The sequence below is a fragment of the Gossypium hirsutum genome, chromosome A06 (genome assembly GCF_007990345.1).
Source record: "Gossypium hirsutum isolate 1008001.06 chromosome A06, Gossypium_hirsutum_v2.1, whole genome shotgun sequence".
Classification (NCBI taxonomy): Eukaryota; Viridiplantae; Streptophyta; class Magnoliopsida; order Malvales; family Malvaceae; genus Gossypium; species Gossypium hirsutum.
Window position 1 is genome coordinate 120,763,234 of NC_053429.1, and position 23,287 is coordinate 120,786,520.

Genomic DNA, 23,287 nt, shown 5'->3' on the forward strand with positions numbered 1-23,287 from the left:
TCGCTAATAACATCAGATTACATTATGGTTACACTTTCCATTTATGTTTGAATTTGTTAACCTTAACTTGTGTCCAAATCTACTCTAATATATATGCATCTTGAATATTGTAAGAGAATCAATTCGTCTCTTTGACTACCTTCTCTAGATCCAAAGTTTCTCTCGGAATATGGTTGAATTATTCATTTTCCATATTACCTACATGGTACATGTCATTGTCATATAAAAAATCCTCAATTCCGTTGTGATGTCACGAGTATAATCTTGTTAGAGAATTAGTTCATCATGGTTCATTGTTTGCTGATTAACATATAACATCATGCCCATAATCGTTTTGGAAATACACCACATTAATTTTCAACTAACTTTCATGACATTGCCTTAAGTCAATTTCTCACAAATCATAAGCAGTGGCAAATCCTAAAATTAAGTTTTGGGGGCTCTAGTAAAATTTTTAAAAATTTTAAGAGTTTAATAAGAATTTTTTTAAAAAATAGGGTTTAATTAAATTTTTATGAGATTAATAAGAATTTTAAGAGTTTAATTATTTTTAAGAAAAAAATTAAATGGTATAGTGAGAATTTAAAAAAAATTAAATAATTAAAATATTCTAAAAATTAGAAAAAAAAATTTCCAAAACTTTGGAGTCTTAGGCACTTATAACGTTCCACCCCTAATCATGAGTCACTTGCACATCAAAATGAGCAATGTGAAGGATAAGCTTAGTTGGTAGGCAAACATTATTTAATGGAATTGGTTAGACTAGCTACAAAACTGGAATCAAACTCTATACTTGAATCTGACTCTATGCTGAAGTCTAACTCTAGGCTGAGATCTTTATAAGATTGAACTCGCCTTGTATAGGTGTTGATTAGCCTAGAATTCATACCTCATAGATTGGAACGAATTAGTGACCCTTATGCGTGCTTGAAAGTGAGTGAAATTAGTAACATGTATGGAATTGTACTGGTTAAGCTTGGAAAGAAGTTATATAATGTGAGCGTTGATAAGTCATATCCAAAGTCTCAATATATAATTTCTATCTACACCTTCAAGATACGTTTATCATAGTAGGCATTTGTCCACAATAGATTAAATAACCAATCATACCACAATAAAAGTATAATTTATTAATCATTTCGTAATCAAACTTCACTCATGTAACAATTTCATGATCTTCTTGCATAGCACAGCCTGGTATTAAAGATTCTAACGAACAAAATCAACCCATATAACTTTCCCGACAAATTAGATAAGATGAACAATGAAAAATAGAGGTTGATATTCTAACAAAAAAAAAACCCAAAGTTGCATCGAAATATAAACATATGAAAACTAAGTGTGTACCTAAAGTATAATTTGGTGTCCATCTAGTGATCATAAAAAGAGCACTCTTTATTCTCAACATGCTACCCATAATTGTAAGTTCTTATTTTACTTGACATTTCTTGTAAATGAGCATTGGAAAACCATTTAACAATCATGTAAATAGTTGATAATACAATGGCTCCAAAATCTTGACTTACTAGCTCATCCCAGTCATAATTGATGCTTAATATGATTTTTTATATGGTTAAGTATAGGGGTCAGCACTCGATCGAATCGAGTGAAAAGATATTTGAGTTAATCTAGTTGGTAAGTATTATTTTATCATCTTAACTTATTTTGAAAAAAATTTTGAATCAAGTTGAGTGAAACAAAATTCGAGTCAAGTCAAGTTGAATCGAGTGTAATTAAAAAATTAAACATATCAAATTAAAATTTTATTACAGTATAACTAATTTCATATTAAAACACATAAATTTAAAACTATATATATTTGAAAACTTTTTCAAAGCAAAATAATAAAAAAATACTTATAAACTTAAATAATTAATTAACTTATTTAGGTCCCAAAATTATTAAAAATTATTTTGATTTTTATTGTAATTTTTGTTGAGAGATAAATTTGTTCATTTTCAAACTTGACAGAGACCAAAAGAGCATTTACACCAATCTTTTCTTTGAATTGCAAAATTTAATTCGATTCGAACTCGAAACTCAAATTATTTATTCGAATTGACTTGAATAACTCGATTCGATTAACTTAAAATTTAAAATTTTTTTCGATTTATCAAGTTTTGTTAACCCCTCCTTATTAACAATGTGATAGACGTTTTGTATTCAAATTTGCATACTAGGGTTGAGGAAGAAAAAAAAAAGCAAAGAAATAAAAAATTATTAAAATGATGGAATTTGGACGATTTTTGAAATATAAGTTTAAGAATTATGATTATTTGAATAGAATTAAATTTTATTTTTTATTTAATTTATAATTAATTATATTTTTATGATAAAAATTATATGTAAAATAGTGAATATAATTTTAAAGTCATATATAAAATTTATTTTTTTTAAAAAATTTGTAAGAGTTATTGATTATTTTTATTTACTTGAAATTTATTTTTTTTAAAAATATTTATAAGAGTTATTGATTATTTTTATTTACTTGAAATTTTATTTTTTAAAAAAATATTTATAACAGATATTTTAAAATTTTATCAAATAATATCTAAAAATCATAAAACAAACTCATTTTATAAAAATAAATTCAAAACCCCAAAATCTATTATAAAAAATAAAAAATTAGATAGAAACAAATCAAACCATCAATCTAACCCAACTCACTCCTATTATGTACATCCAAGAATGGATCTAGCTAGGCAGGCAAAAGTTTTTGAGCCCCTAAAATGATTTTTTTATTTATTTATGTCATTTATAATTTATAAATTTTAAATTAGTAATAGTAAAACTATAACTTTGATTTATAAAAAATATTAAAAATTTGATTTAATCCTTTAAAAATTATAAAATTATAGACTATTAAAATGATAAAATTATACTTTTTTAGTCTCGTGACAAAATGTTGGCTTTTTTTTATTGGTCGTCTACAATTGGACTCTTTTTGGGCACATTTGGGATTAGCAAAGCCCATCAATGTCCACTTGAAACTATAAACCATATTTGGATAGACATTTGTGCGTGACCAAAAAATTATGTCAATTATAAGATGATTTATAAATATTTGGTTTCAAAAATTAATTTGAGAAGATATATAATATTTATAATGTTAAAATATTATTACTAAATGAAATTCATATAATAATTAGTTTCTTATCGCTCGCAATGTAGAAGCTTAATATAAATAATATTAAATTTAATTTTTAAAAATTTATTACAAAATTTATAACTCTTAAATGTATAGTTTGTATTATGATTAGGATAAACTAAAAGAATAGTCACCTAATAATGAGAGTATTTCTATTTTATTTATCCAATTAGAAAAATTTTAATTTAGTCATTAATATTTTTAAACTTTAAATTTTTTATCATTTTTCCGCTAAGTCATTAATTGTAAGTCAACCATTATAATTTTTTTATTGATATAATAATAATAATAATTTTAGTCTTTTAAATTTATACATTTTATCAATTTATTTTTAAATCTAAAAATTCAAAAAATATATAAAATATTTTTGAAAAAAATTTAAAAATCCCATTTTTATAAACATGAAATATCTTATCCTTGTAGTTTTCATTTAATATAAAATAGAAAACTTTGAGCTTGTTTTTTGGATTGGTGTTTCTTTTTCTGAATTTGTTAAACGTGCCATAGTGGAGGAATTGACGGGATTTGGAGCAAGAGTGCACACATGTTCACGGAATGAAAATGAGCTTAACAAATGCTTGGTAGATTGGAAAAGTTCAGGCATTTAAGTTTCTGGTTCTATCTGCGACGTATCCATTAGAGCACAAAGAGAGAGTTTAACCGAAAATGTTAAGTTTTGTATTCTACGCAATTGATCTGGACTGTTGTCAATAATTAAATGTGTTATTTTTATGTTGGGATTTTATCTTTATTTTTCGTGAAAAGTCATGTACGATTTATAAAAGAGTCGTTTTTATTGATGAAGATCAATACCCATAGGACTTAGGATAAATATTAGTATTAGATGTGTGAATAATTGTAGAGATATCTACGTACATTGTAACTCGAATAATCTATCCTGACATTTAAGGTGCTTAATTATATGAATTGAAAATAATTATATAAATTAAAAATTACATATTCATTAACTAAAATTTTAAATATAATAATAAAATTTGTCAAAATATAATTTTAAGCATTATATCGATTTAAATAACTAAAAATATTATTTTGACAAATTATTACGTAGACTGGAATGGCAATACTAAACTAAGGCTTAGTTTGGATGGGCGGTGTGTTTACCTCCGGTGAGATTAAAAATAGCGATGGCGGTGAGATTAGTTGCTGTAACGGTGAGATTAGATACTGTAGCGATGAGATTAGAAACAATGGTGGAGTTTGTGTTTGGATTCAAACATAGCTGTAGCGGTGAGGTGAGAATAAAAAATGACTATTAAGGACATCAGATTAGAATTGATATATAATAGAAATTTTTTAAATTATTTTACTTTTTTAAAATTATTAAAATATGTGAATTTATAAATTCATTTAATAAAATATTAAAAATGTATCTTCCAATATTTTATTATAAATATTTTAATGAATTATATAATCAACTTAAATTATTTATTAGATAAAATGATAATTATTTTTAAATCAAAATAATTAAAAATATGTGAATTTATAAATTCATTTAATAAATATTAAAATGTATCTTTCGATATTTTACTATATAAAGTAAAAAAATTAACATTTTTAAATCAAAATAATTAAAATTTAAAATAAATAATCTAAAAGTAGTTAATTTACTGAATAGTAAATTAAAATTTCTTTTGATAATAATGTATATTAGTTTGTTATAAAATAATGGGGAAAATGTTTATTATTTTAAATTAATAAAATTATCTCACAATGAAAATACAAAATTATTGAAGTAGAAGGTAAAATAAAGAAAGAGACCAAAAAAAAAAAGGAAGAGTAAAATGGAGAAAAAATAAGAGTAAGCGTGTAAAAGGAAAAATGACCACCAATGAGATGTTGGAACATTTGACTGGAGCATAAAGCTCCAGTGGAGAAATTGGTATCTAGTGTGTTGAGTGATGCTCCAATCGTTTTGTTCTTTACAATCCAAACAGATTGGTAAGGTGCGATTTAGTTAAAAAATATTCCAAATGCACTGAAATGACATCAAACGGACATCCAAAGGTAGCTTAAAAGATTACTAAACTAAGGCTTAGTTTGGATGGGCGGTGTGTTTAGTTCCAGTGAGGTTAAAAACAGCGGTGACGGTGAGATTAGTTACTGTAACGGTGAGATTGAATACTGTAGCAGTGAGATTAGAAACAATGGTGGAGTGTGTATTTGGATTCAAACGCAGCTGTAGCGGTGAGGTGAGAATAAAAAATGACTGTTAAGGACATCATATTAGAATTGATATATAATAGAAGTTTTTAAATTATTTTACTTTTATAAAATTATTAAAACATGTGAATTTATAAATTAATTTAATAAAATATTAAAATGTATCTTCCAATATTTATTATAAATATTTTAATAAATTAAATAATAAATTTAAATTATTTAATAGATAAAATATATTTAAATTGTATTTAAATTAAGAAATTGTTAAAAATTATATTTATATTGATTAATAAAACATATTAATATTAATCTATGATTAAAATAATAATAAAGTAAAATTAACATATATAATTTTTTTTAAAACGATTGCAGGGGCAAAAAGGGAATTACTCCTTCCACTGGTTGCCCAGTTCACCCATTGCCCTAGTTCACTCCAGTTGAAAATTGAGGAGACAGTGTGGTGAGATTGTGGAGATGCACCTCACCATTAATAATCCAAACAACAAAAAAGAGTTCAATGAAAAAGCATATGTTTAAGATTCTTTCTCACTGATGGTAGTTGTAAATCCAAATGGAGCCTAAGACACAAATGAATGAACTTTGTAAAAGCTCGACTGTCAAACAAATGTAACGAATAAATAGCATGAAATCATAAAATAGGGATTAAAAATAATGTTCTCATCAATAACTAAACCATAAATTAATATTCCCCATGCATGAAATAACATACTCGTGTCATTCTATTCTCGGACGGTGACCTACGCGTACATAACTTGTTCTCTAGCTCCGCCAGATAACCCACCGCGTGTCATTCTCGAAGGTCACCTGTCAAGCGTCACTGATTAACCCCCACCTTTTTATATTTCCCGTCGTGATTCGAGCTGAGCCCAAACAAACCACTATATATATGCTTATTAAGAAACTGGAACTCCCAGGATACTCTGGTTAAGAGCTTAACAGTTTAACTTCTTCAGTCAACGTCAGCAGTTTAAACCAAGAAAAAGAAGAAGAAACCATGGCTTCCCAACAGGAAAGAGATGAGCTTGATCGTAGGGCAAGGGAAGGAAAGACCGTCGTCCCTGGTGGAACCGGTGGCAAAAGCGTTGAAGCTCAAGAAAACCTTGCTGGAGGTAATTAATATAATTAACAATGATTCTTTATTATTATTATTATCATTTTTATGAATAACTGTTTGCCTATTAATGGCTTTTCATTTGGTGGTGGCGGCAAAGGGAGGAGCCGGGGAGGGCAGGCGAGGAGGGACCAGATAGGAAGGGAAGGGTATCAAGAAATGGGTCGTAAAGGTGGGTTGAGCACCGTCGAGAAGTCGGGCGGAGAACGTGCGGCAGAAGAGGGGATTCCAATCAATGAGGACAAGTTCGCGACGAAGCAGAGGGGCTAAATAAGTAAAAAAGAAGGAAGAAATAAAAATCCAACGTTGTGGGAGGAAAGCAGCGGATGTTTATGGGTAGCTAAAACTAAATTTTAAGGAGGTATTCGAGTCATGTCACGTGTGTCATCAGTCATGTAGTCGTTAGTAGTAAGTAGCATGTAAAATGGAAGTGTTTCAGTGTTTTTCTTTAAAATAGCTAGGTGGAAAATGGAGATGTTTGATGTCAGTTTATGCTTCTCTGCAGTTAAAAGCTAACAATGGAGATGTTTGATATAAGTAATTATGACTTCCATAATTCATTTATGTTGTTTTAACGTATTTATCTCTGACAGATTTGGGAAAGATTTTAGTTGAGAATCAGAAAGCTTAAAAAAGTCGAAGCTATATATGATCTTTTCCACTTAAAAGAAGTTGTCGAGAAAAAAGTAAAAATGGAGATGCGGGGTATCGATCCCCGTACCTCTCGCATGCTAAGCGAGCGCTCTACCATCTGAGCTACATCCCCATTTTGGGGGTGCCTTGTTTTAGAATCCTAGTGGGTGATACTAGATGAATATATTTTAACTAAGGTTGGCAAATCCATCTTAAATGAAAAAACCTATTTAGACTGGTTTCTACCGAATTGTAATCGCTTGTTGGGAAAGGAACCATCAACGGAAGGGCTAGACTAGAATGATCTTATCAATTTCGACCTTTTTAACAAGTTTCCATTTTTTTAGTATATGCATTACAATGTAAATGCAGACTAGTAGTAGTAAAACTAAAAATCATTTCCATTCCATAAAAGCAATTCTGCAAGATATGATGTTATATACAAAATCTAAAGAATCATTTTTCTATACGATCTTTTTTTTTTTTTTACCTCCTGTTTCTTTGTTTTTGGAACTGCGAGACATGGTGACAAAAATGGAGAGAATTCACATGGTGGGTGGGTCTCAAATCAGATGACGTGACAGCAGCAGCCCATTGTTGGAGGAGAAAGTGCTTCGCGAGATGAAACTATGTTTGAGGGAGGACACTGAAGCTGAGGTAGGGTCCTAAAGGAAAGCTCATGTGTAGTGCTTGATGATGCAACAGGAGCACTGCTTGATGACGCAATGGCAGGGACAAGAGAAGGGCAAAGCTGTTCCAGTGCCGATAAAACCTTGCGCATTCGCGGTCGTTGGGCCCTTTCACCTACGCACTCCGATGCAATGAGCACAACTTCATAAGCTTCCTCGTGGGAGTACTCCCTTAACTTGGTATCCATGATTTTGTCCAACAGGTGTCTACTGCCAATATTCGGTTGTGCCCACTCCACTATGTTGTCCTCTATACCAGATTCTGTTTGTTGGACAGCACGGCGGCCGGAAACCAGTTCGAGTAATAGGACTCCAAAGCTATAGACATCTATTGCTGAAGTTAGCTGATCTGCACAACATTGCAAGAGAGCTAATTCATTCATTCAATACTTGTTACTTGGTTACGAAGGAAGCAATGTGCTATTATCAATTCCATAAGAACCAAAATCAGAGCTTGTGGTAAACAAAGATTGGATAAAAGAGGCAAACACATTAACCTGTAGCAAGATATTCAGGGGCAAGATATCCTTCAATACCGGAAGCTCGGGTTCGAAAAATTGGATCAGTGAGAGATGGATCAACGCCAGGAATGATTTTTGCGTAGCCGAAATCCGAAAGTTTTGCATTGAAGGCCTGCAACAATATGTGTCAGTGACTGATACAACTGCTAATGCCATGATCAACCATGAATGTTGCTATCATGTTACCATTAGCATACATACCGAATCTAGTAGGACATTCGCTGCCTTTAAATCTCGGAATATAATTCGTTGACCATGTAAGAAAGAAAGGCCTCTAGCAACATCCATGGCAATTCTGACCCTTGTTTCCCACGACAATGGTAAACGCTCAGGTATGAAAAGATGATCCTCCAAGCTTCCGTTAGGTAGATACTCACAGACCAAAAGCCTATGTTCCTCTTCCAAGCAATAACCAATAAGCTTGACCAGATTCGAATGAACATGGCGACCGAGGTCATTAACTACGCTCTACAGTCGATGCAAATCGATACATGAGGCAAAGAATAAATTTTCAAACAAAGTTACCATGATGAAGGAAGTAACCTACCAGCAACTCATCATGAGTCAGATTGCTGCCGGTTCTAAGCCGCTTCACAGCAACGGGTGTTCCAGTTGCAAGGCTTGCAGCTCTACAGGTCCGCTCATCAATGTACCCCATGAAAACATGACTGGACCCGCCGTCCCCAAGGCGATTCGCCAAAGCGAAGTTTCTAGTAGCCTTGTCTAGCTCAGCATATGTGAAAACTTTCAGATTGACGGTTGGAAAATCACTTTCAGATGTTATTTCACTCAGGAGACCGGTTGTAAGTCCTGAAGAGAGAACCATTTCTACGAGTTAATATAAGATTTAAGGCCATATGTAACTAAGTTATTCACATCAAAACCGAAGCCTTACACGCCGAATGAATAGATGTGAAACAAGTTGGCTATTTAGCAAGACAAGCAGATTACTATATGATTGCTCAAATGTTTAAAAGAGTACTTCATGTCATTAGAAGTATCAAATTACATACATGCCTTTTGAGTCAATTTCAAGTGATAAACAAATACAGAACAAGCCAAAATGCCTTCTTTTCAAGGAAACATATAGTATAAGTGATTAACAAAAGGCTCGACATGTCTACCTGAAATCAAGTAATCCACAAAGATTAAGAACTATTGCATGAAATGGAAGAACCCAATCAAAACAATAGCTTAAGTTAATGGAATGGAAGGTAACAAGTGAAAAGAAAGATGGCATGAAATGGAAAAAACCCCATCAAAACAACACCTAAAGTTAAATGAAACCTTCCAAGATAACAAGAAAAAGAGAAGACAATGTCATGGAATGAGAACCCCCCCCCAACAACACACACACAAAGATAAAGAACTGTTGCATGAAATGAAAGAACCCCATCAAAACATAACATTAGCTTAAGTTAATGGAAAACCTTTCAGGATAACACGTGAAAAGAAAGATGGCATGAAATGGAAAGAACCCCATCAAAACAATACCTAAAGTTAATGGAAACCTTTCAAGATAACAAGAAAAAGAGAAGACAATGGCATGGAATGGGAAAACCCCCCATTAAAACATTATCTGAAGTAAAAGAAACCTTCCAAGGAAACAAGAAAGGAACAAAAAGAAACCATTGCATGAAATGAAAAATATCCAACTGAAAACATTGCCTGAATTAAATGAAACCTTCCAAGAAAGCAAGAAAGGAACAAAAAGAACGATTGAAAGAAACGCCATTAATACATTACCTGAAGTGTCAGGGTTATTTTGCGCAGTAGGCCAGAAGTATTGCAAGCAATTGCCCATTGTCACTTCACTCAGTATCTACCTTTTCCTATCCTTTGGAAACCAAAAACGAAGAAACAAAGGGAATAAACTGTATGTATTTTGCGTAGAAACGAAAAGAAGAAGCTGAATGAACAATGTTAACGTGAACAAGTGCCTGGTAGAGAGGTCTCTGCTTCTTCTTCTTGTTCTTTAGCATGAAATCAGAGAAAAAAGGAGGCTTCTTTTTTATAGAGGGTTATATTTTTTGTTAAGACTTTTTCAACCCTGTTATGGCTGGGTTGTATTGGATATATTGCGGCTACAAGAAGGGGTAATTCTGAGGAATCAGTCAGCTTTCATTTGCTGCCTGCTAAGCCAGAATTTTCTTTTTTCAAGAATTAATTTGTAAATTTTTTTTATAATTTTTGAAGAATCAAACTATAATTCTATTATTTTTGTGTCGCATTTGCATAATATTAATGAATTTTTTTTTTAACAATTGATATAATATCTTGTGATTTTAAATTAATTTTAAAAAAAATTGATAACAACGAAACAGCTAAGCTAAACAGCGATAACAAGAACTAAATTAATTAGTCAAAATAATCGTAATAGGATGAAGATCATCCTTGAGAAGCTCCCTTATAAATAATTTTTAATTTTTTCTAAACTAGTTTTATTTTTTATTATCACATTAATAAATATGCTATAATTATTAAACTAAGTTGCTCAACCTAATAAATAATTTAAAAATCTGTGTATATAAACCTATTTTTAAGTATGTAATTGATATATATTTGAGAGTAAAAATTATAGTATAAATATAAGAAAAATATTGAAATATACCAACATAGATAAGCATGTAGAATAAGAATAATGCAATCTATACCAATATTAAATAAGAGATATAATTGTACCATATAGATATGCATCCAACACAAGTGTATCTTCAGATAAAAGAAAATTCACATCAATAGAAAATTACAACGAGATCGTTGATTAAGTTCACAATGGCTTCGATCACAGAAATTTGAGTAATGCCATAACCTTCAACTTGGCTGAAACATTGAAGAACAATCCCCCAAAGAGGAAGAAAATAAAAAAGAATCAAGAATATGAAATAATCAAATCAATTTTCTTTGTTGTTTTGATCCATCTTTCACCTAATAATTCAATAATATATTGAAATAAGTTAAGACTAAAGCAAATGAGCAAATGAATCCTTTTTTCTTATGCCACCATCTGCTCTTGTTGTTCTATGTACATTTGCTCCACCCACGATGGCAAAGTTGCGGTTCCCATAGGAGTAACATCTTTCACGAGGGAATGAACCCAGGACACATCTGGCTCTTCCATTTTAGATGCCATCATGTCTGTTGCTCTCACAGCGGGGTGGTTGTTTCTAAACTGGAACGAAGCGGATTTCCTAAGCTTGTTTAGCTCATCTCCTTGAATACCCCAATCCAGTTTCCCATTAGGGGAGCTCCAATCCAAATTGTTTGAAGACATTGTGCTTGTCGGATTAGCAGGTGCAGCAAGTCCGGCAGGGTTGGTCACTGCTCCACGGTCTATGAAACTCTGGCTCCGTTTTGCAAATGCTGAAGACCGGGAATTCATTACTGCTGCAGCCACTGCAGCTGATGAGTCATAACCGAATGCCGAGGGCTTCCTCACAGGGGATGATGTAAGGTTTGTTGGGTAGCTTGAACGTAGTTGGTTCGAGTTCTGGCGTATTTTAAGTCCAGTTGGAGATTGCAACTGGGCTTGTATTCCGGATTTTATGGACAGTCCCTTCAATGGAGACAGCAGGGAAGGATCGAGAGATCCAAATGCATCATCGAGATTAGTAGGCTTCAAATCCCCGAGACGACCATATTCCTTACTCCAGCAAGATGGGGAGGAGAGACTCGATATCTCATCCATCAACTGTTGTTGCTGCAATTGATTTTCAAGCTCGAGTAACTCCATTTCCAAATCAAAATCTCGGGCACTAAAAGTAGTCTTCAAGCGGCTACCAGGTAGCTGCAATGCGGGTGGGGTGAGGTTAAAGTTGTTCTGCCACAAGCCTCCAGACTTTGGTGATGAAGAGGTTGCCAGAGGAGACATGGGCGGCGTTGAAGTTGTCGGCATCGGGAAAGATGAAGAACCAAGTGCTAGAGGACTCAAAGTTGTCATGTCTACTGCATTCATTGCAGCAGACCTCGGAGAAGGCATTGCTGATCCAGTGGAAGCATACACGGGACGTAATTCTTCAGGTTTGTGAGCAAAGAAACAAACTTTACGAGCACAACCGGTCTCATCTTTGCAAAGCCGAGTCCGGTACTGAGCAGGATGAAGCCAGGATTCGAACACACCATGAGCATATTCACAAGCATCACCCTTAGGACATGCCCCCCTTCGGAACTCAGGGCATGGCACACAACTATAAGGGTACTTCCTTGGGTCCCTTCTCCTCGCATTCTCACCAGGATGAACAAAAGGGCACTCAGTCCAATCATGGGAGTACGCCCTCGAGCAAGGCTTCACCTTAAACGTATACATCCGGAAGTCATCGGTCCCATATATCCCGTTGTTGATATCAGGCAGTGATACATCCATAGGATATTCTCTCTTCTCAGACCCCTCTTTTGGCAACTGAGGCATCGTTGTCTTATCGGATTCTTCTTCCCCCTTAAGAACATCATCGCCATTCAGTAATAACTCAATCACCTTTCTTCTATAATTGCTTGAAGATTTTAAACCCGGTACAATCAGATCAACAGGTTTGTTCCCATTAGCATCTACACAATTCGCATCGGCAGATGCATCAAGCAACAGCTTGACAATCTCAACCGAAGAATCTGCACCACCAGCAACAGCGCAATGAAGGGCAGTAACCCCATCACTGCCACAAGCTCTATTCACATCAATCTTGCCACTTCCAATGATGTATTTCAAAATTTCGATGCTACCAAACATGGCCGCGATCATCAGAGGCGTCCGCTCTTCAAATCCCATCTTTCTCAACCCTATTCTCCGACCATACCAGAAGCTCGCTTCCCCGAAATCCAAACCTTTCTCTTCTACTTCACTTTTGAAGGCTACTAGATCATCAGATGCAGCCAATTCGAGCAAAATTGATTGAGAACTGGCTTTCGGCTCCTGTAATTCACCTTCCATGATGAAACTTGAGGGCTTATGTTCACTCTTTGAACCACTGCACATCCCAAAACACGGCCAGGCTAATTATTACATCAACAAGAACTCAGTTTCTCACTAAATAGCAATAATCAAACAAGAGGAAGATAGTTCTGCTACATCACAACACATACAATTTTTTTTCGATTTTTTTTGGAAAAAAAAGGTAAATTAAAGAAACCCCAAATCTAGAATTATCAGTTCCATACACTACAAATCAAATAATACAAAAATTCAAACATAAAAGAAAGAAAACAGCTATGTTCTAAATCAAAAGACTTGGTCTATTCTAAGACTTCAGCATCTCAGAACCAAAACTCACAACTTTTGACCAAAAATCCAAAAACCCAACAAACAAGAACTCATAAATTCAAACCAAAGTTCAAGTATTTTTACCTATAAGCAGTCTCAGTTGAAGAAGAAGAAGAAAAAAAGGTATTAGTTGAAAGTAGGTGAGGAGAAGAGTGAGTTTGGCTTAGAAGAAAATTTGAGGAGAAAAAAGAGCAAGTTGGGGGGGCTTTTAAGGTTTGGGAAATGGTGTTTGTTTAGTAGGAAAATGGTAGGAAACTGCGGCTTTCCTTCCCCTCACTTTCTATATTATGGGTCAAAGTCTAAACTTCAAAGGGCAGGCTTTAACTTATTCTTCTTCATCTCGATTCTTCCATGGCTATCATTATCATTGAGACATACAGGGGAAAGGTCCCCTCTTCATTACTTAAAATTAAAGATGAAATGCAAATGCAAAACCAAATGAAAACATTATCTAGTTGGATGTTTTTAAACTCCAAAGCTGATTGGCCGTAGGTCTTAATGCGTACGTTAAAGATTCGCCCTCAGCTCACGCGCTTTGGAATTTTGTATACAATTTAATTTTATTAATTACTTTTTAATTATTTTGGATTTAGAGTTTATAGTATAGGTTAACTTATAAATTTGATTATGGGTAGAGTCTAAATGAGTTTGAGTAAAATATAAGTTCGAAAAATAAGTTTGGATAAAAAATAAGTCTTATTTTCTAAACGGATTGGATCTTGAGTAAATTTTTTTATATTCGATCCGACCCGAATTTGTAAAAAAAAAATTGTTATTGTTTTTTATTGTTTTGTCACTATTTTTTATTATTTTATTATCATCTCGCTATTATATTACTATTATTTTGTTATTATTATTTATATATTATATAACTCTTATTTTATTATTAATTTTACTATTATTTTAAAGATATTTGTTTGCTAAGTTGTATCTATATTAATGTTATTTTAATGTTTTTAGTATATTTGATGCATTATATTTTTAAAATTTATTTTTATATAAAAAATTTTAATTCAAGCAGGTCACACTCAGGTTTTAACATTTTTATCTAGGTTAGATTTAGACAAAATTTTAGATCCATATTTTAGGTAGAACCAGACTCAAGCCTATAAAATGAGCCTAAATTTTTTACTTAATTCAGCCTAACCATGATCAGCTTTATTTATATATTATAAATTTCATTATTTTATTTTATCATGTATATTTAATAAAACAAAGTAAATGCACAAACATTTACCCTTAAAAGGAAAATGGATTATTTCTTTCTGTGTTTTATATGAATTTGTGGAAAATAATTTTATCCATTACAGAAAAACCACTGAAAAAAAAGCACTATATTTAATACAATAAGTTACATACATTCAAATTGTGACAAGTGGCATAATTATAATTTTTATTTCTTTTTTTAATTTTTAATTATCCATTTTTTAAATTTCAAATTGTAATTAATTTTATTTTTATTAAATTAAATTATCAACTAATTTTATTGGTTGTATAATTTCATTAAAATTATTATTGTTGACATTAAATTTTTTTAATATTTTTTTATTCTACAAGCAATCTTGAAAAATTGGTATGAGTCTTTTTTTTTAAATATTTATTTTTAATATTTTGTTATATTCTATAAAACATTTGTCAACTCCTAATATTACTTGTAGAGTTTAAAAACTCCACTAACAAAATAATTTAACTTGAAATATACATTTTATAATTAATTAAAATCTTCTTTTTTTTTTGTTTTCCGATATTCTATCTTTTTTTTCAATTTTTAATTAAAAAGTAATATAATATTCACTTCACATTTTCTTTCAAAATTTAAATATTAAATCATTTGAAAAATAAATATATTCTACTTTTTTTTAAATATTTAACTTTTTCATTATTTAAATATTTAATTATTTTAAAAGTTGATATAATTTTTCAAATTTTTTAACAATTATTTAAACAATTAAGGCTTAATGCATAATTTGGTACTTAAATTTGACATTTTTAAAAAAGTGATACTTATGTTAATTTTTTATCAAATATAATACATGTATTTAACAAAATTATACATTTTGGTACTTGAAGTCCAAAAAAACTAGAATTTATATAAATCTTAACAAGTAAATAGTTCATGTAGTGAGATTTTAATATTTATATTTTATTTATATTATTTTTACATAATATTCTAATTATTTTATCATATTTTTCCATGTCCAAAATAATGTTTTAATCTCAATATTTTTTATGTAAGTAATTTTACATGTTTATTAAATAATATTTTTACTTTACATAATCAATTTAACTAATATTACTCAGATTATTGGATATAATATAAATAGATATATTAATTAGTTTTATAATTAAAATATTACAATAATAGAAAGCCTCAAACCATAATCTAATATATATACTAAAGTAAGGTTAGGACACAATTTTGAGAATTTTAAGTTTCAAATGAGTTCTTTATGTGACAAATCTCACCAGTAATTGACTGACATGTCAGCTTATTATTATATTAATCATGTGGGTTTCAGTGGTCAATAAATTGATTTATTTAAATTTCTATTTCAGTACTAATTATTATGGTGTAATTTTTTTTATTAAAGTTTATTAATTTATACATACATACAATTAAGTTCTTAATTATTTTTATTTTTCATTTTGACCTTATTAGGAAAAATTAATAAATGCCATATAAGGTACAATATTATCATTTTTACTTTTCGGGTACGCTTTTAGGTCGGATCAAGATGACCCGACGATGAACAAGTATAATTATACCTTAAATTAGTTTAGAGTTTTTTATAATGATTTGTTCAAATAATTAACAATCACTTTCATACCAACCTTAAAAGTGGGAAAGTTTAGGCAAAAAAAAAGGCCCATTTAGAAAATAAGTCAAACCTCGGGTAAGAATTTTTGGGCTTGAGCCCTATTTGACTTTGCAAAAAATAAACCCTGTTGTTTTCCACTATCTTCTTGTTGTTTTCCCACTGTTTTGCTGTCATTTCACTATTATGTTGTTATTGTTTAGATATTGTATAATTATTATTTTATTGTTAATTTTACTATTAGTTTAAAACCAATTGCTTATTAAGTTGCACATATCTTATTGTTATTTAAGTATAAATATTTTTTTATAAAAATATTTTCAATTTGTTAGGAAACATTTATTTTAATGGTTTTAGTGTTTTTGATGTATTAATTTTTTTAAACTTTTTAAATAAAAAATTAATATAAGAGGGCTAAATCGAAATTTTAGCATTTTTATTCAGGTCAGGCTTGAGAAAAAATTTAAGCCCATTTTTCATCAATTGTGTAATGACCCGAACTTTACAGTTATCGGAAAAGTGTATTTCCGGGTCTCCATTTCTGAAAAATGGACTCGTAAATATTTATTAAAAATATTTATGAAGTCAAGTGAGTGGTTAATTAGAGTTTAATGAAGTGAATTAGCTTAAATTAAGGATAATTAGATAAAAGGATTAAATTGAAAAAAATGTGAAAGTTTAATTGTAGATTAAAAGAAAATCAAAAGGACCAAAATAAAAATTATGCCATTTGTCCTAAGGCGACAAATGCATAAAAATCTTTGATTTTTATGCATAAATATGTATAATAAATAATTATTATTATGATTTTATAATTGATATTTATTAATGTTATTATTATTAATTGAATTTATATTATATTATGAAATAAATTAAATAAAGATATGTGTATGGTAATGATTTGATACAAATGTGTTAATAAAAATACATACATTTGGAATACATGTATTTGATATTAAATAGATATTTATTATTTAAAAAAAGATATTTATTAATTAAGTAATTATATTATAAGATATGTATATGATAAATAAATAAAAGTAAGACAAATGTATGGTGCATATGGTGACATGTGTGATACTAATATACATACATTTATAAAATACATGTATACTTACTTATTATATAGGTATATTATTAAATTATATATATTATTATTAAGTAAAAGATATTTATATAATAAATAAATAAATAAAAGAAGACAAGTGTAATAATGTATATCTATACAAATGTAAAATAGATATTGGATATTAAATAGATATTTTATAATTATTATTGTTATATTATATTATATTATATTATATTATATTATATTATATTATATTATATATATATATATATCAACGAAAGTAAAAGAAATAAAAAAAATCAGAATGAACAACGAAAATAGAGAAGGGAAAAAAAGAAGAAAAAGAGAAAGAGAGAAAAGGAGGGATTGAAGTTTTGAAGCTTTAAACTTTAATAGTAAGTTAATTTAGCCCTTTTTATTTAATTTTTATGTTTTAGAAGTTTTGGAACAAGATTTTGATGAAATTAAGTTGATATTTTGAAAGTTATTAGATTTCTAGATAATGTTCATGTTGAGTAAAATGATGAAATAAGGGTTAAATTGATAGAAATTCAAGTTAGAAATGAAATAAGGATTGAATTGTAAAGTAATTCATAAGTTTTATGTTGAAGGGCTAATTTGAGGAAATTTCAAAACTATTGAAATAAGCTAAAAATTTAGTAGTTAAATTTGAGTTTGGATGGAACTTGAATAGAAATAGAGTATGAATTAAGTTAGTAAAGTGAATGAATTAGTTAGGACCTAATTGAAAATAAGGTGTAAATTGAATAGAAATTCAATTATTTGTTATAATGAGTGCTGAAAATTAATGGTATAATTATTTTAATTCCCGTAGCTAATGTTGTCTCAGGAAATCTCGGCTAAGTAAGGAAAAAGACAAAGACAACGGGAGTTAGCTTGGAAATTACGGTTTGTATATCTATAATCCGAACTTAATACTTAAATTGTTGGATTTATTATTTAATATATATATAGTAGGTGTTTTGATATGATTATTTGAATTGGATTGAATATTGATTATATTGAATTGATTTATGAATATATGTGAATGTTTGAATTGAAATGAATATTGATGTGGAAATTGAATAATAAATATTTGTTATATTGGAAAATATATGTATTTGGAAGTGTGATGAAATTGATAAAAAAATGTGATTATTGTGAAATTGAATATTTGTTATTGAAAAATGAATTGAGTTATATTGAATTGGGAATAAATGTGATTGTTGAAGTGTATAATGATTGGAAACTGGAAAGTGAATTGGAAACCCTATTAACAGTATCGGGCCAGGTTGGATATAGTTGGCATGCCATAGGATTGGAAGAGTTCAGGGATATTTTGACCTCGAGTCGATGAGACACTGGGTGTCACTATATTTCTTCGGATAGATTTGATGACGTACTGGGTACCACTTTACTTCGGCTAGGCCGATGAGACACTGGGTGTCACTATATTGCTTTGAACTATCTGATAAGACACTGGGTGCCATTCTGGTGTGTTTGGTTGGATCTGTGTATCCGTTTGAGTCCGAGTCATGTTAATAGAGGTTATTAAATATAACAATGATCAGATTGATACTGAATGAAGAATTGAAATGTGGACTGAAACACACGAATCGTATTATACAGTGAAAGCTATCTGGGATAGCAAGTTGATTTAATATGAATGGTAATGACTGTTATTGAAATGGATATGTACAGAACACTGATTGAAAAGTGAATAGTTGAATATAGTTTATTGATATTAAACAGTGAACTAAAGTATGATTGAGACAAATGAATTATGTAGCTCTGGATTGGATAAAAGTAAATATTATCTATGAATAAATCATGGAAAGCTATATAGGTTAGTAAGTGAAAAGAATGAAATAAGTTACAATAAATTTATCTATGAATTAAATAATTGAATAGTTATGATTGTTATATGATTTTAATTTGTTATATTTTTATTTTATTAAGTGTTTGGATTATAGAAATACCACTGAGTATACCCATACGTATCGTATGGTTTATTTCCATGCGCAGGTTAAGTTAAAGTGAGAATGTCGAATCAGCATCCCAGGCCGATCCCGAATTCAACGAGGTAAAACGTGTTAATTGTTGATAATGGCATGTGTAATAGCCCAAAATTGGGTCTAGTTGGAACAGAGGTTTCGAGACCACAAAATATGAGATAAAAATAATTATTTTATGATTATTTTGAGGTCTATAATATGATTGCATGATTGCATGATTGTGTGAAAATTTCGTGAAGAAATTCTATGCATAAAATGCTCAATTTGAAGTTAGGGACTAAATAGAATAAATTGCAAAACTTTCATTCTAGAAGTTTCTAGTATGAAATTGCTTTGAAATATTAATTAGGAGGTCTTAAATAGGGATTTGACCAATTTCTAAGTGATGGACAAAAATTGGACATGGATGGAATTTTTGAAAGTTTAGTAAGGAAGGGCATTTTGATCATTTGGTAATTAAAAGAAATAAAAAGGGAAAATAAAGCCAAAATTTACTCATCTTTTTCATGGAGGCCGAAATTAGCATGGGGGAAACCATGGCTAGGGTTTTCAAGCTTTCCAAGCTCAATAGTAAGTCCGTTCTAACCCCGTTTTTCAAGTTCTTTACGTTTTTGGAATCCCGGTAATTTGATTAAGCGTATTCTAGCAATAATTTAAGCTAGGGTTCATATTTGGAAAAATAACCATAGGTGAAATGTGTTTATTTTGCTGTTTTATGATAGAATATGAGGTTTTAAATTATGTTAGACAACTTGTGCTACTCGGTTTTGAGTGAAAACAAGTAAAAGGGCTTAATCGGTAAAAATACCTAATAGTCATAAGTATATGTTAGAGTGAGAATTTGATGTTGCCATAGAAGGGAAAAGTGATCAGCATGTCATAAAACATAAGAATAAGGGATGAAGTTTAATTCCCGAGCCTAAGGGAAAAAGTGTAAATATGTAAAAGTTTAGGGGCAAAATTGTAATTTTTCAAAAGTTTGAGTTAAGGACTGTTTTGAATAGTAAATTAATTAAATAAGTAAAATATAATGTTTTAGATCCCAGAAAATGAGATTTAAACCTAGAATGAGAGAAAAATCGAAAATTGGGAAAGTTGGTAAAATGATCGTTTTAGTATCGAGGTAAATTCATATGTATAATAAGCATTAATTTATGCATGTTTCAATGTAAAATTGATATATTTATTAAAATTTTCGAGGTGTTGAAAGTATGTAAGTTGGTATGATAATAATACAGCAATAATGCTGTAATTTATATTTGAAAGTTAAATTTAGTGAATTAATTGAATTATGTTAAATTAAATGATTATGGTGCCAAGTTTATGAATTGATTTAAAAATATGTCTATGGTACATGAAGTGCATTGAATTATCATACATAAATGTGATTTCTATGATTATGGATATTATGGGAAATTGTAAGTTCATATGATTTTTAATAAGGCAATGTGTAATTTAATGTTATTGCCTTGATATTAAATGAGATGTAAGTTTATATGTAAGTAATACATCAATATTACTTGTATTATGATATTTTATAATAATATTGGAAATATGTTTGTGGATAATTACTTTATTGGTGAAATTGTTGGAAAAGAGAGAGAAATCTCGGTTGAACCTTCGGAAAGATTGGATATATGTAGCTAGGTCACATGTATGGTGCTGAGTGCACATCATGTGTACAAGAGAGCTACAAGACATTATGATGTAGCTAGGTCGCATGGGTGATACTATGTGTACACCATGTAGACAAGAGAGCTACGGGATATATGTAGCTAGGTCGCATGCGTGGCTCCAGGTGAAGGACACCATGTAGACAAGAGAGCTACGAGATAAATTGGCTAGGTCACATGGGTGGTACTGAGTGTTTACCATGTGTACAAGAGAGCCGATCTCTATGATGGGTGGAGCTATGTGCTGAAACCACAAAGTATCGAGGATTGATCCGAAGTGTTCAACGGGAGAATCTCTATGTATTGCTTTGTGAGTTTTGTGATGAATAAGTGCATGAACTTGGTTATGTGAATGATATGTTCATTAAGTGACCAGGATGTGGTAAGGTTATAAACAAGTAAGTTATACATGAGAATGATTTTATGGTGACCTTGTGATCATGGGCCTATACTTGTGATGTATGAAATGTGGTGAAAATGATTTGTGATATGTATGTTAAAATGAGGTTAATACAAAGAAAGTGTGAAAGAGTGAATTAGCAATAAAACTGTTTTGGACAGTAGCAGTAACATGATTTTGAAAAATCACCAAAAATAGTAGAAATTGAATCAGAGACTGAATGAGATATTAAATTAAAGCTTAATGAGTCTGTTTTCATATAAAAGAAACAGAGCAAGAAAAGGAGTTCTATATTTTGATATATTTATGTTTTTGTGAGACTGGTTTAGAATGATTACGTGATCCCCTGTTCTGACTTTGGAAAATCACAAAAAATTGGATAAAAATAATTAGAGGCTTAAAATTATATTTTTAAAATTCCTAATAAGTCTATTTTCAATATAAATCAACAAGAACATTATCCGATTCTGTATTGTGAGATAATTAATTTTTAGTGAAGAGAGGTCAGAATTGTCAGAATGTGAAATAGGGGAAATTTTAATGAATAAACTGTACTAATTGGCTAAACCAAAAATTATGAAAATTTTATGGTGCAAAGATACATGAGTCTAGTTTCAGGGGAAATTTACGGATCTTAATTTGGAGCTTTGTACCTCGAATTATAAATAAGTAAGTGACTATGACTTGTATGGACAGTTTGATTTGAGCATTTATTAGTAAATTGTGAAATCGTACTTACAAGAATGCTATATACATTAAGGATGTGGAATGGAGAGGAGGAGGAGGAAAATAAATATATGTGGAATACATGGAAACTATGGTATATGAAATATTGATATAATGAAATAAATGATATGTGTTTATAAGAAAACAGAAAGAGAATGATATGTATCATGACATGTGTATATATATATATATGACTAGTTTCAATGTAATGCTTGTAGAGTATGGAGTTGAATTTAAATGTTTTAGGCAAACATGTTATTTACGCATATGAATTGTGGTATTTTATAGAGATATGATCTAGTTTTAAATATGAATGCTTGATGATTAAGCTGAAGATATTTGGTAAGATGATATTCTTGGTATAAATGTATAAGTGGTACTATAATAAACAAGGTAAAATGAGTATGAGAGACACATGTATGATGATATAAAAATGCTATGTTTGTGGTTTAATTGAGAATATTGAATTATTAAATGAATACCATGTTATATGCTTTTGATTTTGTATAAGTGTGTAAGAGATTAAGGTTGACCAAAGCTTGGAAAATAGCCTAGGTATATTCCACACAGGCAGAGACACGACCATGTGTCTCAGTCGTGTATGGAACATGACTTTGGGACACGGGCGTGTGGAGCCTTAAAGCATGAAATTTTCAAGATTTTCGTAAGTTCTCGGTTTAGTCCCGAACCCTTTCTAAAGTATGTTTTGGGCTTCGTAGACTCAAATAAGGGACTATGTGTAAGTGAATGAATGTTTTGAAATATGAATGAAATTTTATGGCCCGTATTTTAGTTTAATGTTTGTATGTTTGTCCGGTAACGCCTCGTACCTTAGCCCAGCCTCGGGTACAGGTAAGGGGTGTTACATTTAGTGATATCAGAGCAGGTTTAGTCGATTCTCGGACTAACATAGCAAGTGTGAGAGTTTAGTTATACATGCCACAAATATGTGATAGTGTGATGTCTCCCGACACTAATGAGGACCATTTTGTTTAAAATGAAGTATTCTCCAACCGAGCTACATCTGACC

General features: G+C 30.4%; 3 protein-coding genes and 1 non-coding gene across 6 annotated transcripts; 1 reads left to right on the forward strand and 3 right to left on the reverse strand.

Moving 5' to 3' along the window:
- The first annotated feature begins 6,226 nt into the window (after nt 1-6,226).
- LOC107948294 (em protein H5) lies at nt 6,227-6,998 on the forward strand. The gene is made up of 2 exons (XM_016882792.2): nt 6,227-6,459; nt 6,562-6,998. The coding sequence occupies exons 1-2, from the start codon at nt 6,345-6,347 to the stop codon at nt 6,729-6,731; spliced, it is 285 nt and encodes a 94-aa protein (XP_016738281.2). The 5' UTR covers nt 6,227-6,344; the 3' UTR covers nt 6,732-6,998.
- Nucleotides 6,999-7,154: 156 nt separating this feature from the next.
- Nucleotides 7,155-7,227, reverse strand: TRNAA-AGC (transfer RNA alanine (anticodon AGC)). The gene has a single exon. It is a non-coding gene; the product is annotated as a tRNA-Ala (tRNA).
- A 250-nt stretch (nt 7,228-7,477) lies between these two features.
- Nucleotides 7,478-10,344, reverse strand: LOC107948292 (probable serine/threonine-protein kinase PBL18). Its single transcript, XM_041116038.1, has 5 exons — nt 10,051-10,344; nt 8,852-9,114; nt 8,506-8,772; nt 8,281-8,416; nt 7,478-8,132 (listed from the first exon to the last, which is right to left on the reverse strand). The coding sequence occupies exons 1-5, from the start codon at nt 10,106-10,108 to the stop codon at nt 7,663-7,665; spliced, it is 1,194 nt and encodes a 397-aa protein (XP_040971972.1). The 5' UTR covers nt 10,109-10,344; the 3' UTR covers nt 7,478-7,662.
- Nucleotides 10,345-11,017: 673 nt separating this feature from the next.
- Nucleotides 11,018-13,989, reverse strand: LOC107900532 (zinc finger CCCH domain-containing protein 29). 3 transcript variants are annotated; one of them, XM_041116041.1, is made up of 2 exons: nt 13,643-13,989; nt 11,018-13,265 (listed from the first exon to the last, which is right to left on the reverse strand). In XM_041116041.1, the coding sequence occupies exon 2, from the start codon at nt 13,226-13,228 to the stop codon at nt 11,300-11,302; it is 1,929 nt and encodes a 642-aa protein (XP_040971975.1). In that variant the 5' UTR covers nt 13,229-13,265; nt 13,643-13,989; the 3' UTR covers nt 11,018-11,299. The 3 variants fall into 3 exon arrangements, with proteins under 3 accessions (XP_040971975.1, XP_040971974.1, XP_040971973.1); XM_041116040.1 differs by having other exon boundaries at nt 11,018-13,286; nt 13,643-13,918; XM_041116039.1 differs by having other exon boundaries at nt 11,018-13,290; nt 13,643-13,918.
- Nucleotides 13,990-23,287: the final 9,298 nt, after the last annotated feature.

Excerpts from the sequence above, each read along its gene's own strand:
- LOC107948294 (XM_016882792.2), top strand. The coding sequence starts at position 6,345 with ATGGCTTCCCAACAGGAAAGAGATGAGCTTGATCGTAGGGCAAGGGAA. Across the intron at positions 6,460-6,561 it reads TCAAGAAAACCTTGCTGGAG|GGAGGAGCCGGGGAGGGCAG; the intron begins GTAATTAATATA and ends GTGGCGGCAAAG.
- LOC107948292 (XM_041116038.1), bottom strand. The coding sequence starts at position 10,108 with ATGGGCAATTGCTTGCAATACTTCTGGCCTACTGCGCAAAATAACCCT. Across the intron at positions 9,115-10,050 it reads AAATAACCCTGACACTTCAG|GACTTACAACCGGTCTCCTG; the intron begins GTAATGTATTAA and ends TTCTCTCTTCAG. Across the intron at positions 8,773-8,851 it reads TGACTCATGATGAGTTGCTG|AGCGTAGTTAATGACCTCGG; the intron begins GTAGGTTACTTC and ends CATCGACTGTAG.
- LOC107900532 (XM_041116040.1), bottom strand. The coding sequence starts at position 13,273 with ATGTGCAGTGGTTCAAAGAGTGAACATAAGCCCTCAAGTTTCATCATG.